Source organism: Leptonychotes weddellii, chromosome 14, assembly GCF_054177405.1.
Source record: "Leptonychotes weddellii isolate Sample4059 chromosome 14, ASM5417740v2, whole genome shotgun sequence".
NCBI classification, from domain to species: Eukaryota; Metazoa; Chordata; class Mammalia; order Carnivora; family Phocidae; genus Leptonychotes; species Leptonychotes weddellii.
The window spans coordinates 908,073-927,276 of NC_138382.1; the positions used below are offsets into that span (position 1 = coordinate 908,073).

The 19,204-nt window shown below is 48.6% G+C and overlaps 1 protein-coding gene across 5 annotated transcripts in view; it reads left to right on the top strand.

Annotated features, from left to right (window-relative positions):
* The window catches only part of FAM120A (family with sequence similarity 120 member A), a 92,882-nt gene that overhangs the window by 14,634 nt on the left and 59,044 nt on the right, over window positions 1-19,204 (top strand). For 4 of the 5 annotated variants that reach the window (XM_081802715.1, XM_081802718.1, XM_081802714.1 and 1 more), the window contains exons 2-5: window positions 639-885; window positions 4,318-4,400; window positions 18,309-18,437; window positions 19,099-19,195. In XM_081802715.1, coding sequence (XP_081658841.1) covers window positions 639-885; window positions 4,318-4,400; window positions 18,309-18,437; window positions 19,099-19,195 — 556 coding nt within the window. The remainder of the gene's footprint in view (window positions 1-638; window positions 886-4,317; window positions 4,401-18,308; window positions 18,438-19,098; window positions 19,196-19,204) is intronic. The other variant, XM_081802716.1, reaches the window with a different exon arrangement.

The following is a 19,204-nucleotide window of genomic DNA, read 5'->3' on the forward strand; positions in this document are numbered from 1 at the left end:
TCCCCATGGTGGTCCTGAGCCTGGGACTACACCACCAGGTCTGATCCTTTGCACAGGATGACTATGTGACAGTGTTGCTTGGGGTAAACGTTCACCTTTACTTCTGTCCCCATATGCTGAGTGCTCTAGCGTGTATAATAACTAGCAGATCTGTGGGTGAAGGGTAACGCTTGGCTTCTCTGTAAAAAAAAAAAAAAAATCCTTTTTATTATTTTACCTATTTGACATATTTCTACTTTGAAGAAATTATTTGGTTTTACCGAGGTGGCTGGCTTCTGTCTCCTGCTTTGACACTTGTTTATTTTCCTCTTCTATCCCTGTTTCTTCTCCCTTTTTTCCCTCAGAATACTGTTATGGAGATCAGCTGGCATTGTGTATTTTTAAGCAGGACGATCTTTGAGTATGACAAAAAATGGGCAGTTAATTTGCAGTTTAGATGGGATTATAGTCACTGACCAGGAGATGGCTCCCACGGAGCTTGCTCCCGGGAGCGGTGTGCCACACCCTTTTTATGGTTCTTTGATTCTTTGGCTCTTTTGGGTGTCTCTGCATCTGGGATCTGCAGGTTCTGCACAGCGGCATCTACATGGGCGCTGTGGCGGGCAGGCTCTGACCACGTGCTCCTCTCGCTTGCACAGGTGGCCCAGAGCATCGAGGACCACCATCAGGAAGTGATCGGTTTCTGCAGAGAAAATGGCTTCCATGGCTTGGTCGCCTACGACTCCGACTACGCGCTGTGCAACATCCCTTACTACTTCAGTGCCCACGCCCTCAAACTGAGCCGGAACGGGAAAAGTCTCACCACGAGCCAGTATCTGATGCACGAGGTCGCCAAGCAGCTGGACCTGAACCCAAACCGCTTCCCTATCTTTGCTGCTCTGTTAGGTAGGTGGGCAGTGTGAAAACTGCTTCGTTTGATAGGGTTCTATGCTGGGAACACACTGATATATATATATATATATATATATATATATATATATATTTTAAGGTTTTATTTATTTATTTGACAGAGAGAGAGACAGCGAGAGAGGGAACACAAGCAGGGGGAGCGGGAGAGGGAGAAGCAGGCTTCCCGCCGAGCAGGGAGCCCGATGCGGGGCTCGATCCCAGGACCCTGGGACCATGACCTGAGCCGAAGGCAGACGCTTAACGACTGAGCCACCCAGGCACCCCGCACACTGATATTTTTAAATGTCGGTGCTGGAATGTTGTGGAGTGTGCCCCTCCTCAGTGGTGTTCCTTACTCAGTATTATTTTTTGGTGTCGCTGATAATGTGCTTCTTTTGTTCTTAAGTATTCGTTTATGTGTTGTTCTTTCCGGGGCGGAAAACTAATTTTGTGAATAAATTCACTAATACTTTGGGGAAAATGGTATTTTAAAATCACAAATGTTAAGCACATCCTCACTATGAAAATTAGACATTTAACCCTTTGTCATAAGTCATGTTTGTTAGAGAAGAAAATGTGTTGTGAACTCAGCTCTGTCATGGGTTCTTGTGTGTTGGGGACACTCACTGCTTTGAAAGAAAAACAACAAACATAAGCTACCTTAGCTCACCTCCAATACCTGCATTTTAGATGTCTAGAAACTCCCTTGGAGGAATTCCTCATGCTGGATACCTAGAAGAGATGAAATCTTGTTTTGATTGAAGTTTTATATATTAATTCATTTCATGTAAAAATGACTTTCCAGTAGTTATATATTCATCTATCACTTTTGTTTGCATTTTGCAGTTTTTTCTTTCTTTTCTGTTCATTCCTGGTTTTGTGCTTGTAGTATGCATGTTTAAAGCTACTTGGACACCCAGCTGTAGTGGCTGGTTTTGTAAGAATTGGGCCCACAGTGTGAATGGGCGTTCTCCAAGCTGGGCCCTCCTGGGATCGCAGCCCAGGGGCCGCAGTGGCGGGTGGGGGGCCGCTAGGGACAGGCAGGCCCTGTTTGAATGCTCCGTGGTCTCCAGATAAGTGAGATCTTACTGTGTTCTCCATTTGTCTTCTCTGAAATGTGTAGGATAGCAGTCATATTGTGAGCTGTGTTTAGATGTTTCTACTTACCAGATTTTATAAACATTCCAAAAAGTTTTTACACAGTTAGAAATTACACTGAGGGAGCCACAATTTTTTTTGTGTTGTATTTGGTGATAGCATTTCAAACTGTGTAACCACCAATCCGTCAACAGTTCTGATTTTGCAAATTATCCTTGCTTGAATCTCACCTTAACTATGTGTTGTTAAGCACGTGGCTGTTTTCTGTCCATTTGGACTTGGGATTTGGAGAATTAAAACCAATTTTCTAAATATACTTTCATATTTTCAAATATTAAAATATAGAAGGTATTTTCTCTGATGTTAAAAGTGATTATGTAAATGGGGATATTGTGAAAAGTTTCCTATTTACCTAAATGTTACACAAAATGACTTTGACATATTAATTGACCTTAAATGAACTGGAAAATTGTATGCTTGCAGAATATCGGGATTCCCTAGCTAATTTGAGATATGGAGGATATTTGTTTATTGTATTTGAGAAACGTTGAATATATTTCTTAGGAGAGAGTGCAAACTCTGTACTCTTTCTTCTAGCTAAATTACCCTGTGAAGTCTTTTTTTTTTTTTTAAAGATTTTATTTATTTATTTGAGAGAGAGAATGAGAGACAGAGAGCTTGAGAGGAGGAGGGTCAGAGGGAGAAGCAGACTCCCCGCCGAGCAGGGAGCCCGATGCGGGACTCGATCCCGGGACTCCAGGATCATGACCTGAGCCGAAGGCAGTCGCTTAACCAACTGAGCCACCCAGGCGCCCCCACTGTGAAGTCTTAAAATGAGTGAAAAACAATAGTTACATTTTGAATAATAATGAATTTAGGGCTTGGAATTTCTTTAAAAATTTTAGACGAGTTACAGGTAAAGTCTTAATTGGGCGCGCATTTTTATTTTAGATTTTGTGTAAAAGTTTCCGTGTCCTCAAATGAGAAAGATTATTTTTCTTTTCCTTTTCCTTTTTGTAATGGGCAGTGTAGTTATATGAGTTATTTTGGTTTAGAGAGGTTGGGTAGAATATTCAGTTAAGTATGTGACCTAGATTTTAATAGACTATTACTGATGTTGGAATTGGCCTCATATTTTTTCAGATAGAAGCTTCAAAAAAAATCTAAGATGCATCATACTTCACAGTAAAGTTCTGTGCACCTGTGAACCCAGGAAGGCAGTGCAAAGCTCAGTAAGACAGTGAGGACGTAACTTTGCTCCTCTGGAATTCATGGCAGTTCAGCGCTCATGTGTCGAGTACTTTCATGTTTAGAGTATTAAGATTAATTAATTAATTAGTAACTAAGAAATCACTTTTTTTTTTTAAAGATTTTATTTATTTGAGAGTGAGAGAGCATGCACAAGCTGGGGGGCAGGGGCATTGGGAGAGGGAGAAGCAGACTGCCCCCTGAGCAGGGAGCCCGATGCGGGGCTTGATCCCAGCACTCTGGGATCATGACCTGAGCTGAAGGCAGACACTTAACCAACTGAGCCACCCAGGCGCCCCGAACTCACCTTGTTTTGCTTTCTCTTAGTAGTTAATTAATGAATCTGCCTTCTCAGTGGGGAGGGAACTAAATCATGATATAAAAATCACAGAATTATTCAGGAACTTGACACTTTTAAATTGCATCGAGAGAACTAACACACTAATGATGTTGGCATGTTGGCATCCAAGTGCTACAGTGAAGGGAGAGTGTTCCCCAAAATACAGTTTCTCAACCTAATGCAGTTCTTATTTTTGATGCAGCCCTGGTGATAGGGCGTCCAGCCGAGTGGCATTCCTGGTGCTGGTGTGGTCTGTGCTTCGTCATCTGTGGGTGATGGTGGAAGTGATGGGAGGAGGTATGACCCATGTCACAAGTCACGTAACCGTGCTTAGAGAGATTCTGGAAGTGCGCGGTCTGCCTCTGCTGTGGAACCTGGGGTTTGAAGCCTAGGGTCTCGTGAGCAAACGAAACCCGATATCCCAGCATTGTCAGACTGACCTTAGCACTGTCGAGCGAAGTCACTTCAGTTTTATGCAGTTTGTTCCGTTGTAATGCTGTTGGAACTGTCCTGGAAGCTCATGTCGTGCTGAGGCAGCTGCAAGAGGTCTGCCTGCTGTCTGTTGCTTTGTATGAAAAGATGAAGATGTATTTTCAGTGTTTGTGTGGAAGTTTTATGTGGTATGTCAAAGGAGACGGCCCTAAGTTACCGCAGCGTCTAAAACGAAGCCCCTAGGGACCTGCGATGGTGGTGTGCAGTGTCAGTGACGCGCTGTTTCTCACTGTGCCGTGTCTGTGTTGCAGGGAATCACATCCTGCCCGACGAAGACCTGGCCTCCTTCCACTGGAGCTTACTGGGCCCAGAGCATCCACTAGCCTCGCTGAAGGTACAAGTGCACTTGGTCTCCAACACTGGTGATGGTCAGCTGTTGAGTTTGCTGCTGCTGTAGTGATGTGAATGATGTTCCGTTACTGTAGAAGGAGATAGGCTGCAGAGTGAGCGATACCACGCCTCCCCTAACTGCACCGTCAGCACTGCCTGGACAGACCCACAAACCTGCCTTATCTTGTTCCCAACACTTAGGCTTTGGTGAGATAAATGAATGTCCTTAAATGTCTCCTTAGAGGAATTCATGCTGTGTTCCTAGGTAGGTGGAAATCTTTTAGCTAAAGGTTTTTTATATTGTTTTACAAATCCTAATATTTTTAATAGATAATACAGTCAGCTGTTACTTGGATCTTGTCTTAGCATAGTTTGATAAATTTCATAATGTTCTATACTTTTCTAAAATTATAAAAGTCTAATTAATAATTAAGGTTTTAGTGTTTGGGTGATGGAGGGGACCCAACCAAGTTCATTAGAGAAATGTTCCCTTTTATTAACACTTTATATTTTTATCTTTCTTGCCTTCCTGTTGTGAAAGTGAGGAGCGTTGGAAACACGCACGGTTTTCTAAAGCGGGAGGGCCGTGGGGACGCCTGCCTGGCGTGTACTGGCCAGCAGCCTCCTGGGACTCCGAGTCCCCTTTGCCGTGACCACAGTCGCTCTTGGGGGGCGGATGGGAAGTCTGTCGGGCAGCCTGGGCCTTGGTTCCTGTAGCGAAGGGGCTGCTTGGGATGGTTCCCAGGGGTACTTCTGTGAAATTCTGTCTCCTGTCAGATTGACCCTCCCGCTGTAAACTATCTTCTGTGGTGGTTATTTTCAAAGCGGATTTTGTGTGTAACTTGGCGTGAGCTTTGGAGAAACCGGATCATTCAAGCGCATCTCTTTCCTGCCTCTTTCTTCTGGCTCCTTGCCCCCTGGGCCCCTCCCTTCTGGCGTGCTGGCTGTCAGGATGCTTTCCTTGTCCTTCTGACAGTTCTCAGGCCCGGGGTTTTCAACTTCTCCTCTTGTTAGAAGCTACTTGTTTTCTTTGTGTTTTTCATCCTTGAAGGAGAGAAGCTTTCTTCCTGTTCTTGGCCATAGTGTCATTCCTGTGTCCTCATGGATGAAAGTGCTGCCGTTTGTGGTCCTGCCGGTCCACTGCTGATGTGCAGCCTGAAGGCAGGTGCGCTTGCATGAGGTGTTGTACTCATTCGGTTTGCCTGGCAGTGAGCTTTTGTAGGTGGGATGAAGGGAAGGCTGGCTTCTTACAAGGGTCAGGCAGTTTTGGGTAGCAGCGGAGAGACTCCCGAGGCCCCAGACCACACGTGCATTTCAGCCGAGCTGGCTTTGGTCACGCGTCAGACATTAGACAGCAGCACTGTTGGTGGGGTTATTGGGGGACCAGCTCAATCTCCTGGCAGGTCACTAACATCATTAGCATGTGCTTTTCCTCACTTTGTTTAAGAAAAATATTAAGTACGTGAAAAGTTGAAATAGACAATGTCCATCCATGTATCTACTTGGTTCTACAGTTAACATTTTGCCATAAAGTATATTTATATTTATCTTTGTTTTTTAGCTCCACTATTTGGAAGTTAGTTGCAGACATCCTAACATTTCACCTGTGAAAACTTCGGTTTATGTCACGACCCCCTAGAAATAAGGCTAGTCTCTTCCTTACTCATATTACTATTAGCAAACCGAACTACATCAGCAGTAGACCCTACGTTCTGTAAGGTCAGGTTCATGTTCACATTTTTCACTTGTTCCTGCAAGTCATTTAAAGTGTGTGTGTTGTTTTTTTTTTAAGTCAGGATCCAATCAGGTTTTTTGTATTATCATCATGTGTATTGTAAATATCAGCTGGGGGTTTTTGTGGGTATGATGGAGAAGCAATCTGCAGTAATTTTTCAATGACTTGGTAAGTTCTGGGTGTTTCAGAGTCACGGTCTAAAATGCAAGCGCATCTGGCTTTGAGTTCAGATATTGCACAGTGTCTGTGTTTTGGCCTTTTACGCACACGTCCTGTGTGCAGCATCATTTTGGCATTGTGGCAGATGTGGGGAAGTCGGACATGATGGTGTCCTTTCTCATGAACATCCCTGCTGTGTCACACTGTTCCTATCCTGTCTGCTTTACCCCGCTCATAAAAGTAACCACATCTTTTGAAAATTTGGTTAGTTGTGTGTGACACTTTCTTGTGATTTTTAACAGTTTGTGGTATACACAGCTTTCACAGGCATCTGATTCATGTCCCCAAGTGCAGGTGTTCCTCGCCCTTTCTTGTCCTACTGTGTTGCCTTTTGCCAAAGTCACTCCCACTGGATTGCTGTTCCCAGAAGGTGGGTGTTCTGTGAACTCCTTACGTGATGAGCCCACAGCACCCCTTGCCATGGAGGGGTCTTCACCCTCTCCGCAGCGACCTCCTTGCCCACAACTGCAGGTGGGTGCAGAACAGTGCAGACAGCCAGATCGAGGGGTGATACCTGCAGACAGTGGGCAGGGAGGGGAACAGACTCTGTGTGCTGTGCTGTTAATCAGGGTTGTGTTCACTGGGGTGGGAGGGCAGTGCTGGACACACTTAGAACCTAAAATCTCACAACGATGGTAGAAAAGAGGAGGTGAGGCAGCCGGGCAGGTGTTGAGCTTTTTAGTTCTTCAGTTTCTATGGGAAGAGGTGCTGGTAAGGTGGCATCAAATGTCTTAGGTTTGATTCAGAAGTAAAGAATATTTCATTTGTGTTCAGGACAGCAGGCAGCCATGTTATGTGATGGAAAATTCTAGAACTAGGGGTGGGGCCTTTGGGGCATGGGGTGGTCAGCCCTGGTGGGACCTCCTCCTGGCCATAAGCACATGCTGAGTGAGCTCCCTTTTTAAATGTGCTTTTTGGGTTTTTATTGCTCTGTGATTTTGAGTCCTAGTAAGTGGTAGAATTTTTATTTTGGATAGGCATTTAGTTTTAATTTTAAAAATGTTTTTCAGTTGGACCATTAGTTACAGGTCTTTGTATTCATTTTAATGGTTGTTCCTAAACTTCATGTTCAGTTTCATGCATTTGGAGTTTTTATCCCCATCAGTGGTTCTGACCGCCAAGCATCTCCTGTCACGGAGCCCCTCGTCCACCTGTTGTTTGGGCATGCCCCCTTGCAGCTCTGTGCCGGCCTTTCCTGTCCCTAGACCTCCTGGGGCACACACGCACACCTGGTGCCCCACCAGCAACCTCTGCACAGTAAGCACTACAAGGCGGCTCAACCAGAGACATTTCCCTTCTTTTTTTTTTAAGATTTTATTTATTTGCGAGAGCGACAATGAGAGACAGAGAGCATGAGAGGGAGGAGGGTCAGAGGGAGAAGCAGACTCCCTGCCGAGCAGGGAGCCCGACGCGGGACCCGATCCCGGGACTCCAGGATCATGACCTGAGCCGAAGGCAGTCGCTTAACCAACTGAGCCCCCCAGGCGCCCTCTTTTTCCTTTCTAGACCTCAGCCTCAATAATGTCTGTTGTCTTGTCATCAGAATCACTGATTCCTCTGCCTGTTCACATCTGCCTTTGAGTCCCTCTAGTGAATTTTTCTGAAATGAAAAATTATTGTGCCTTTTGGCTACAGAATTCCTTTTTGGTTTCTTTTTAGGATTTTTTTTTTTAAAGATTTTATTTATTTATTTGAGAGAGAGAGACACAGCGAGAGAGGGAACACAAGCAGGGGGAGTAGGAGAGGGAGAAGCAGGTTCCCCGCTGAGCAGGGAGCCCGATGCGGGACTCGATCCCAGAACCCTGGGATCATGACCTGAGCCGAAGGCAGACGCTTAACGACTGAGCCCCCCAGGCGCCCCGACATTTCCCTTCTTGACACGAGCCATGTGTGGGACCAGAAAGATATGTGATAAAGCTGGGATTTGCCGGGCATTTACTCCAAAAGTGCCACTTGCTTAGAAAGCTTGTTTTTCTTTTTTATTGAGTTATAATTCACATGTCATAAAATCTATCTTTTCAGAATATACAGTTCAGTGATTTTTAGCTTTCACAGAGTTGTGCAACCATCACCACTGTCTAATTTTGGAATATTTTCATCACCCCAAAAGAAACCCAGTGCTTATTGGCAGTCATTCCCCGCTTTTCCGCCTCCCTGCCCGTGGCAACCACTGATCTACATCTGTCTCTGGACACTTGATATAAGTAGACTTACGTGTCCTTTTTTGTCTGGTTTCTCTCACGAGCGTAACTGCCTGGTTCATCCATGCGGGAGCAGCTGTTGGTGCTCACTCCTGTTTCTGGCAGGAGGACACTGTTGCCCTGGGGGCGGACTCAGCTGGTGGACATTCACATTGTGCCTACCATTTGGCCGCCGTGAGCATCTGTGCCCACGTCTGTATGGACTTCCCTTTCTGTCAGGCATGTGCCTGGGGCCAGAGTTGCTGGTCCTGCTCGCCTTCTCGTAGAGCCACTGGAAGGCTTCCTGTGGGGGCTGCCCTGCTCCCACTCCCAGCAGCAAGTGTGTGAGGGTTCTGATTTCCTCACATCCATGCCAACACTTGCTATTGTCTGTTGTATTTTCAGCCGTCCCAGTGGGTGTGAGGGGGTTTTGATTTGCATTTCTCTGATGAGTAATGGTGTTGAGCATCTTTTCCTGTGCTCGCTGACCATTCATTTATCTTCTTTGGAGAAATGTCTGTTCAAGTCCTTTGTCCATTTTAAAATTGGGTAATTTGTCTTTTTATTATTGAGTTGTAAGGGCTTTTTTTAGTTTTTGTGTTTTTGTTTGTTTTGTATTCTGGATTCTGTCTCTTAGCAGACACATGATCTGCAAATACTCTCCCCCATTCTGTGGGCTATGCTTTTCCTTTCCTGATGTGGCTTTTTGGTAACTCTGAAGAGTTAGGCCATCTAAACACCACCTCCCACCCTCCTAGTGGCTGTACTCAATCACTTTTTGTCACTTGGGAAAGCCTTGGGGACCTTGCCAGTCTTCCCCTTTACCTTCCAGAGCCCTTGGGAGCTCTGTGCACTGGGCTGCCAGACAGCTTGGCTACACGTCCTTCACCTCCTGTTAGGTCTGCGGTTGGCCCTGCTGGACCACGGCCTCCTGGGCCCAGCGGCCTGCCCCGGGTCTCCTCTCAGAAGAGCTCCATCTCGCCTAGTAAACTTCCCTACCCCTCACCCTCTGTCACCAGTGCCACCTTCTGCTGGTGTTAGTTCTCAGTGTGGACACTTGCTGCTGGGCCTCTGGGGGCTCTCTGCTCACCTCCTCTCATACCACCCTTCCGGGGCACCCTCTCAAGCTGGTTATGCCAGCACCACCTGCCTTGGGCTCCCCATCAACCCCCTGCCCAGCAAACCCTCCTCCCTCGATGGTGCTGCACTGTCTCTTCTTGAGAACTGCCCACCTGAGCAGATGGTGAATTTACAGTTGTGGTTGAAGAAGGACCGAAACAAATGGAAAAAAACCACTGTGTTCATGGATTAAAAGACTTACTTAGATTTTATCACCTCCCTATCAGAATCCTAGCGAACTTTTTTTTTTTGAAGTAAGTGAAAACTGATTTTAAAATTCATGTGGAACTGCAAAGGACCTAGACTAACAACAAAAATGTTGAGAAGGAAGAACAGAGTTGGAAGGCGCTCATGTCAGAAGCCCAAGGTAACAAAATGGGGAAGGGATAGTTTTTACAGTAATTGGATATCCATGTGCAAAAATGAAAAGAATATAAAAATCAAGTCTAGAAGAAACATAAGAAATCTTTACAACCTTAATTGAGGCAAAGATTTCTTATTGAAAAGCAAGCGGCCGAGGGAAAGGGTCAGAGAGTGTCTCTGGTAAGACCCATGTCCAGAATTTGTAAAGGACAGCACAGTAAGATGATACAACCCAGCAAAAAAGGATGGGGGACAGTTTGAGCAGGCATTTTCCGGAATGTTCAGTAGGTGCACAGAGGGCCTCTGCATCATGAGGGAATGCCAGTCACAGCCAGGGGAGCACGGCGAGTGGCCACCTGGAGAGCAGCCTGGCAGCTTCACACAACACTGAACACACACCTCCTTGTGACCCGCACTCCCACTTGGCGACACTCGCCCCAAGTGAAGCTGTGTGTTCACACACACCTAGGTCTGAGCGTCCCTGTGGCTTTACGTGGGGCCTCTGAATCACCCCTGGGCCGGCCGGTGAGTGACGGGTGGAAGAGTCGCACGGGGAGGCCCTGGGAGTGGCGAAGAAACAAACTTCTCTTCAGTGAGAACTCAGACACAAAGGAAAGCTCTGAGACCGCCTCTGCATAAACCCAGAAAGGGTAGAACTCGAGAGAGGGCGCCGCGTGCAGCTGCTGCCTGGGGCTGGCTGGGAAGGGGCGCAGGGGGCCGGGGGTGTCTCAGGCACTATTCCCCATGGCGGTGCCGACTCCGCTAAGGTGTGCCTTCCTCAGAACTCAGTGGATTGTGTGCCTGAGGTGGATGGGTTTTACTGCATGTAAAATGCCTCCGTAAAGCAGATTTAAACGTTAGGGTCCCCATCACGAGCTGGGCTGCCCGTGTCCGCAGGTAAAATCTCTCCTCCTGAACGTGTTGTGAACATTCATTGCTGTCTTCCAGGCTCTCCTGGTCACACACTGCTCCCACTTACCCTTTGTCCCAGCGCTGGGGCTGCTGCCCCCGTGGCCCCCTCCCCACTGCCCGTTCTCCCCAGCTAGGCCCGTTGCCACTGCCTTTTTCTGGTCTGAGACTGGTCTGTGATTCTTCTTGAGCCGAGCTGTTTTCATTGGATGCTTCTGGGGCCCTGCACACCCGGTCCCGTCTCCCCTGTGCTCTCATGGCCCTCAGTTTGTAAATGTGCTCCAGTCTTTCCCACATTCTCCCAGCCCCACAGCTCCTCTACAAATCTCCGGAGGGTGGCCTCTAGTAATGTGCTCAGCAGCTTAACCCTGCAGTGAATTTAGGCTACCACAGTGGGCCTTTGTCCAAGGCCGCGGAGGACTCGGGTGACATCTGTGAAGTGTTGAATGGTTTTCATCTCCCTGGGGTGTGAAACACTCAACGCTCAGCCACCCTGTTCTCCTTACCTCTGGAAACCCCTGCTTTTCTTCTTGGACCCCAGCCTTGTTCTGTGTCCCTCATGTGCCGTGTCCTCTTCCTGACTCCTGTGTGAGCGGGCTTCCTCTGCTTGTGTGTGTGTGTTCCTTAGTCCATGTGCCTCTTGCTGCGGCCTCAAGCTTTCTGCCACATCTCATCTGCTCTTAGGGTTTCAGCTGCCATCGCTGTGTTGACCACTCTCCAGTGTAGTTCAGCCACGAGACCCCTTCCCTGACTGCGGGGTGTAGCCCACCATCTGCCAAGGCATCTCCACTGGGATGCTCTGCCTGCACACCAAATAAGGTATTCCTCCTTGCCTCAGTGGGTTTATCCCCTGTATTCTGTTTCTCAGAGAGTGATACCAGCTGTCCCTGTTGACCCTCTAGGGTACAGCTTGGGGGTGTCTCTGATTCTTCCCCTCTCCTATATCTGGTCTGACCCTTCCTGACCCCGTCCTTTCCTTCCTGACTGCCTGTAGCGACGGTGCTCAGGTGTGTGCCAGAGCCCTTGGCCCCCATGCCCATCCTCCCTGCGTCTGACAAGGCCTGACCTCCTGTCTCTCCTGTGGACAGTCTTTCTGTGGCTCCCTCGATCAACAGCATGGATTCGGGTTTCATGGACCTGTTAAAAAGAAGGTTGGGAGGGCTGCTGTAGTGTTGCCAACTCTTAGCTGTGTAGGAATACCAAAAGGAAAAGGAGCTCGCCATCTGCCATTGTTTCATAGAAAGGACATCTCAACCCTGGAAGAGGTGTCACTTAGAAGGTAGGAGACCGGAGTGTGCTCTGCCTTGGGGTGGCCGCGCTGCTCACCTGGGTGCTCCTACGAGCGAGCACCTTAGTGGGCCCCTCTGTCCCCTCGGGACGTCCAGAGCGCGCCGCACGGTGGTGGTGTGAGGGTAAAACACAGCGCTGCTCCTCTGTGCGGCCCTCCGGGGGTCCCTCCTACGTCAGCAGTTTGTCTCCAGCAAGAATGTGAGCCTCTGGCGTCCCATGTTCATGCACGAGTAAAGGAGTGTTGTTGGCAAAGTGGCTTTCTGGTTTCCTTCCCTGACACTGCCAGGATTCAGACGTACACCATCACAGCTGTGGCTTTCCTAATGGTGATGGAGCAGAGCTGTCGCGGGGAACTTGTGTTCTGCTCACCCATGTTGCAGCGAGCGGCCGGGAGGCCGTGTGCGAGCAGCAGCACCAAGCCCCAGAATCCTGGTTTTGTGGTGTGTTTGTTCAGTTAGCCGGGAGTCCTGTAGGGATCCCTGTGGGTCTCAGAGCTCAGGCCAGATGCACTGACGACTGGCCTGACGGGGACTGAGTGGCCATGACAGCCGCGCCGTCCCAGCTGTTGGCATGAGAGTGGTACGCATTCTGGCTTGCTCATAGCCTCGCGCTGAGCAGTTAGACGAGAGGATACAGGAGGGAACAGCCGTGCACTTGCAGAAACGTACATGATGGACGGATAGCATTTATGCAAAGTTTGGACACAAGCTGGGAGAGATCGTGAAGGGTTTTTTGTTCTTTTTTGTTCTTGTTTTTTTCACTTAGTCAAAATTTATTTCAGACTAACCAAAATAGCACAGTAGTCTCCTATGTAAAACTTCATGTAAAACTTTTTGAAAAAGTTGATATAATTATTTAATTCATAACAGCATACTGTAAGATTTTCAAAAGCAAAATAAAATGCCATTGAACTTTGACATACTTATGATGACGTAATTAGCAGAATTAAAATATAACTACAGTGTTTCTCAAACAAAACGGACATGAATCTGTTATACTTTGCATCTTATTTTTAACTTTGCTTCATTTTAAAGCATTTGGATTTCTAACATTTATATTTCCTAACTATCCTTCTAAAGAAACAAACTGTATTGTTTACCATAAACTAACATCCGTGAAGTCAGACGTGGTCTGGCTACATGCACCCGTCTTCCCTTCCAGTGTCAGCTTTATAAATGTTGCCCTGAAGTCAGCTGTGCAGCTCCTTTATGCAGGTGGGGGCGCAGTGGACAGCAAGTCACGCCCTGCAGCGGCCTCCAAGGGTCGCATCTCTACACAGTTGCTGCTGAAGGGGCCCCATTTGTGTCTTCCCGTTTCCTGAACATCTGAGGATTTCAGATTCCTGTCAACATGAAGAACAAGACTTAAGTGGCCCCAAATCATCTGTTCTGTATGAAGAAAATCCACGGGAGAAAGTTTAAGAGCAAGTGAAACTTCACCATGGGCTCCCTTCCCCACGCTTCGAGCACCGCCAGGCCAACATCAAACTGCACGTGCGCGCACGTCTAAACGCAGTTTAATGGGCTCTTGACTGGTTCCCTTGGTGTGTGCGGGGCTAAATTTTCATTTTAAGAAACTGGTGTATATAAATGTGTTCAGCTAAATTGTGTGTCAGAATGCTGATGCTCTTTTCCTAAAGACGCAACACATAAAATCTTACAAAGATAAAGGGAGGGGGAGCCCCCTAGGTGGCTGCCTGGCTCAGTCGGTGAAGCATCTGCCTTTGGCTCAGGTCATGGTTGCAGGGTCCTGGGGTCAAGCCCTGCATCGGGCTCCCGCTCATTAGGGAGTCTGCTTCTCCCTTCCCAGCTCCCTCTGCTTGTGCTCTCTGTCAAATAATAAATCTTTAAAAAAAAAAAAAAAAAGCTTTAGAAGAGCCTTTGATACAATCTACATACTGTCTGGGAGAAAATCTTGGATTTTAGTGCAATCCTTTGCTGCTGTGACATAATGGATTTAATTTAACAGTTGAAGTGTCATGTGGTAACTGCATTGTGCCATTTGAATTAATTTGCAGAAAAGTCTTTGATTTTTGAAATGTAACCAAGATGAGGCGACAGAATCACCTAAGTAGTGGAATGCTAGAACCGGGTGGCTACAAGTTGGTTCTATGGCAGGACCCTCATTATTTCTCCTCTAGGGGTGGGAAGAGATTATCTCCTTGGGGAGACAGACGCTAACTCGTGTTGTGGCCTTTGAATTGCTAGCGGATGGATGGGAATGGGGGCCCTAAAGAGTGGGAGCCCGTTGCTGCCTGTGGCGGCTGGTGCTGGCTCAGCTGGGGGCTGCGTGGCGAGGGCTTCCGTGGACCCGGTCGCATCCCTGTGGGGTGGGTGTGTCCTGTGCTCATACCACTGAGTTCGTGACAGCTCCAGCACTGGACCAGGGGTCGGAAGAAAATACAAGGTAGAGGTTGTCAAGAGAGGCACACGGAACAGGATCATCACGGTTGGCAAAACAGGGGCGCCTGCTGGCTTGCAGGTCTAAGAGGTCCCAGAGGGAAAGCCAGGGGGTGCACGAAGGGCCAGCGTGGAGGCCGCCTGGCTGAGTGCCTTCCGCACTCGCCACCTGTCCACGACCCGCAGGAGACGGCGGCACGTGGTCTTCAGTAGGAAATGGGACCTTGGGGAAAGATGAGGCTCAGTGCAGATGGCCCCGTTGGAGGTGTGCCTGCCGCCCCCACCACGCAGGGTGTGTCTGCCACCAGTGTCCCGTCTGCAAGCAAGGGGGCTGCACACTCTGGGAGGTCTTTGCCAGTTCCAGATTTCGTCTTTTTGCTTGTAAAGCGAGTAACTAACAATTACTGCAATTGCTACAAAGTGCTGTAAAAAGGCAGATGATCATAAACGTTTGCTTTTTATTTATTTTTTTTTGTTTGGTTTTTAATTAAACAGAATTTACTTTCTATCCTTGGAGACAAAAAATACCTGTTCTCAACTTTAGATATATTGCAATTTATTTAAATTTTGTTTTTTTCCCCCTAATGTTAAGCTTTGGGCTAAAATAAAAGTACAGCTGCTCAAAGAAAAGAAAAAAGAAGTGGGACTTTCGTAAAAAATACCTTGAAGCCTCTCTCCAAGGAGCGAACACTTCATTTGTGTGGTTTGAGCGTTGATTTTGTTTTTATGAGTGGACAGGGGTGGATTGCTGTAAGTCTCCTGCAGTTGCTGCTGTGGGGGGGGGGGGGCACATGCTCCCCCAGAGCATCTTCGGGAGGTTTTAGCGCTTTTTGAGGGACAGCAGATCAGTGTTTTGCACCAGCCGAAAGTTGGCCGAGAAACACCTTCGTGTGGTGTGCGTGTGCGGGTGTGTGTGGATGGAGAGCCGTAAGCCGTGTTCAAGGTGGCCGGGATCTTCAGGGACTGTTTCTTTGTCCGTTTCATTGGCGCTCTCAGCACCGTTTTCCAGCCCGTAGGAATGCGCGATTCCTTCCCAGTGTGACATGGCCAGGTTTTTAAAGAAAGTACAAATTGGGGCGCCTGGGTGGCTCAGTCGTTCAGCGTCTGCCTTCGGCTCAGGTCAGGATCCCAGGGTCCTGGGATCGAGTCCCACATCGGGCTCCCTGCTCCGCGGGAAGCCTGCTTCTCCCTCTCCCGCTCCCCCTGCTTGTGTTCCCTCTCTCGCTGTCTCTCTCTCTCTGTCAAATAAATAAATAAAAATCTTTAAAAAATAAATTAATTTAAAAAAAAAAGTACAAATTAAAAGTTGTCAGGAATGTCAGAAGTTTAATAAATTGGTTGGGTATCTGCAAATATATCCTTATTTGAATGTACCAGGAATCTTTCTCATAAAAGGAATTCTGTGGTAAATCATTTTGGAACGTGTATAATCTTTTGGCGAATGTTTGGAGGTTATAACAGTGCCATCTGAGTTGCAGAAATGACTTTGTGTGCTCTTTCTTCCTGAGTTAAAGCCTCTCTTGTGTGCCCCAAGCCGTGCATGCGCTCGTGCTGTCCCCTGGGCCTGGCCGCTGCCACCGGGTGCTGCCCTGAGGTGGGTTTGGGAGGCTTGATTCTGAAGGAAGCTGCAGGGCCAGTGGTGGCTGGTGTGAGGGAGTCAGGGCCGTGGGGACTTCTGCACCGAGCGGGGCAGGGGGGGCACTCGGGAGTCTTCACTGGTGGCGTCGGCTGCTTTCCCTCAAGGCTCGTTCAGCACAGCAGTCGTGGGGGCGGGAGTGAAGCAGGGATGTCCACAGGAACGGAAGTGACAGGTGGTCCTTTTCACTCGGTGGGACAGACTGTGAGTGGCTCCCCGTCATCTGCGGAGTCCCAGTGACAGGGTGCACACCCCAGGAGAGGTAGCCTGTAGCACCGTTAGCTCCCCACCCCTGGGGGACAGCCCTTTCCACATTTGGCTGTTTTTATATCCTGTAGGTTGTTCTCACCATGTTGTTATCGCTCTGTTCTGTATCTGAAATCCTCGTACAAGAGCCAGCCCTGGCAGCATGGTATGAAAACCTCGAGGGCCCCGTAGGCTTTCAGGGTGCCAGGGGCACACCTGGTCAGCCAGGTCCACACTGCTGAGGCCGGGAGTTGAGGCCCTGGGCCCTCGGGCACGGCTGTCCCTGGCCCCGTCCATGTTCCTTGAGGACGGTGCAGGGTTTCTGTTCTGACTCCTCCCTCCTGGGCTGCCACCAGCTGGCCCTGCTCCTGCCCGGCCATGGGACCAGACACCCCAGAAGGGGGAGCACAGGTGGGACTTGCATTCCTCCCAGACTGGCTGGCACACGCTGTTCGCCAGGCTTCGTCCCGTGGGACATGTGTGCACCCATGGGCTTTTGCCTTCATGGGGGGTTGGGTTTCTAGGACTGAGCTTGTGATGTGTGCGCACAGACGTGTGCATGGCTCTCTGGAGTCCTCGCGATGGGGTGTCCCTTCATGAGCACTAATGGCCGGCACATGGGGGCTGAGAACCTTGACCCGGACATGAGGAACGGTGCTTCAAGAAAACCTGTTGCTTCTGTGAGGAGAGAGTGAATGTGGTCTGCGCATCTGAAAATTTTCTCGATGGTGACTTAAAAGTGTAAATGTCTGTTTTCTGGTGGGTTCTTCCACGTCTTGTGCTCAGGCTCAGGTTTTCTGAGTTTTTTCTTTTGTTTTTGTCTGTCTTTGTGCATGTGTGCGCATGTCTTAAAACAACTCAGATTTATCATCTTACCGTTCTAAAGGCCACACTCCTTCTGGAAGCTCTAAGGGTGTTTCCTGCCTCTTCCAGGTTCAGGGGCCGCCGCACTCCATGGTTTGTGGCCCTTCCTCACTCCTTGTCCCTGAAGCCAGCTCCCCTGTGGTGACACTGGGCCCACCTGCACAGCCCAGGGTGGCAGGCAGGAGCGGACAGTTCTGGACGCACAGGGCTTTTTGGGGTCTGTGCTCTGTTTTTTTTATCTTTGTGATCTTTGTGGTTATATGGGAAATAAAGATTATTTCTTGCTATCATTTGACTTTTTTTAATTGCTAGAAACAAAGTGCCTGATTCATCTTTGTTTCTAAGAAAAGGGCGAAACTATAGTTTTAGCTGAAATCATATTTTTCCATGGTTTTTTAGTTTTTATTAAAGAGCATAAAACCTTTTAAAATAAAACCTGTTTACTTACCTTTTTGTGGGATGAGCTATTCTGGGACCGTGAAATATTACGACACTTGTTCTGTGTATCGTTCACAAGACTTGACCGTCAGCATCAGCAGTCAGGCACCCATCTTTCTTCCCACTCAGAGCCGACTTGGCTTTCTTGGTGGTCTGGCGCCTGGGCTGCGTTCGCCCAGCACGGCCTCCTGTCGGCTGGCGTAGGAAGAACGGAAGTGTCTGCAGCCCGTGGCTTCTCGCGCTATGTTCGCTGCTCTGGGGCACGGGGTTTTGAGCCCAGGGTTGACGGTGAGCAGGTCGCAGATGTGTCAGAAGTAACGTGGGACTGCCAGGCACTCCGTGACCTAGCTTGGTGGAAGTGGCCGAGTTGTACTTAATAGCCGAGGGGAGCTACGGCTTGAGCCTCAGCACCAGAGTCTTGGGGCCGAGACTCACCGGGGGGTCATGCTGGGGCCTGCAGCTTTTGGGCCCTGCCCTTGGGACTCATGTACTGACCTGTGCACTTCTTTCTCAGGTCCGGGCCCACCAGCTAGTCCTGCCGCCGTGTGATGTGGTGATCAAGGCTGTGGCCGACTACGTCCGCAACATCCAGGACCCCTCGGACTTGGATGCCGTAGCTAAAGATGTGTTCCAGCATTCTCAGGTACGGCGCAGGCTTGGAGCAGTCTGCACGGCGGGGGTGGGTGTGGCAGGGGCCCCTCACCTGGCTCCCGGCCTCCCCCGCGGCTGCACCGGGAGGGCTCAAGGTAGACGCCTGGGAGGTCTGCTGCTCCTACATTCTCCATCATGATTGATAACGTTTCTCCTGAGAAGACAGACCTATCACGCGGGCTGAGTGGAATTGTGAACGTGACTTGTCCATCCCTTCAGGTGATGGTCAGGGATTTCTTCTTCTTTTTTGGGGAAAGTAGGGAATGTGAGTGAGTCGGGGTTAATGGAGGACATGAGGTTGGTGTGATCTCCCATGTCTCTCTGGAAAGCTGAAACCACTGTCCTGCTTGCTGGAGACAGGACAGAAAACCTCCCCAGGCCGCACCAGGGACGTGGCCCGGAGAAGCCCGGGACTCCAGAGGGCTGCATTGCAGACCCGGGTCTCCTGATGGGGTGCCAGTCTGTGTTAACCCACGTCACTCTGAGAGGATTAGTGTCTGATTTGTTGCTTTTCCTGGAAGATTTTAATGTCACTTTAAACTCTTCTCTAACTTGAAAAGCTGTAGATGATACATGTGCTGAATTGTGAAAGTATGTTCATGCACAGGACCAGTGGCATGCAATTTACAAAGGTTTTCCTACGTTTATTCCAGTCTAGAACAGATGACAAAGTTATTCGATTTAAGAGAGCAATTGGATATTACTCAGCGACTAGTAAGCCTATGGCATTTCACCCAGCACATTACTTAGGTAAGTAAA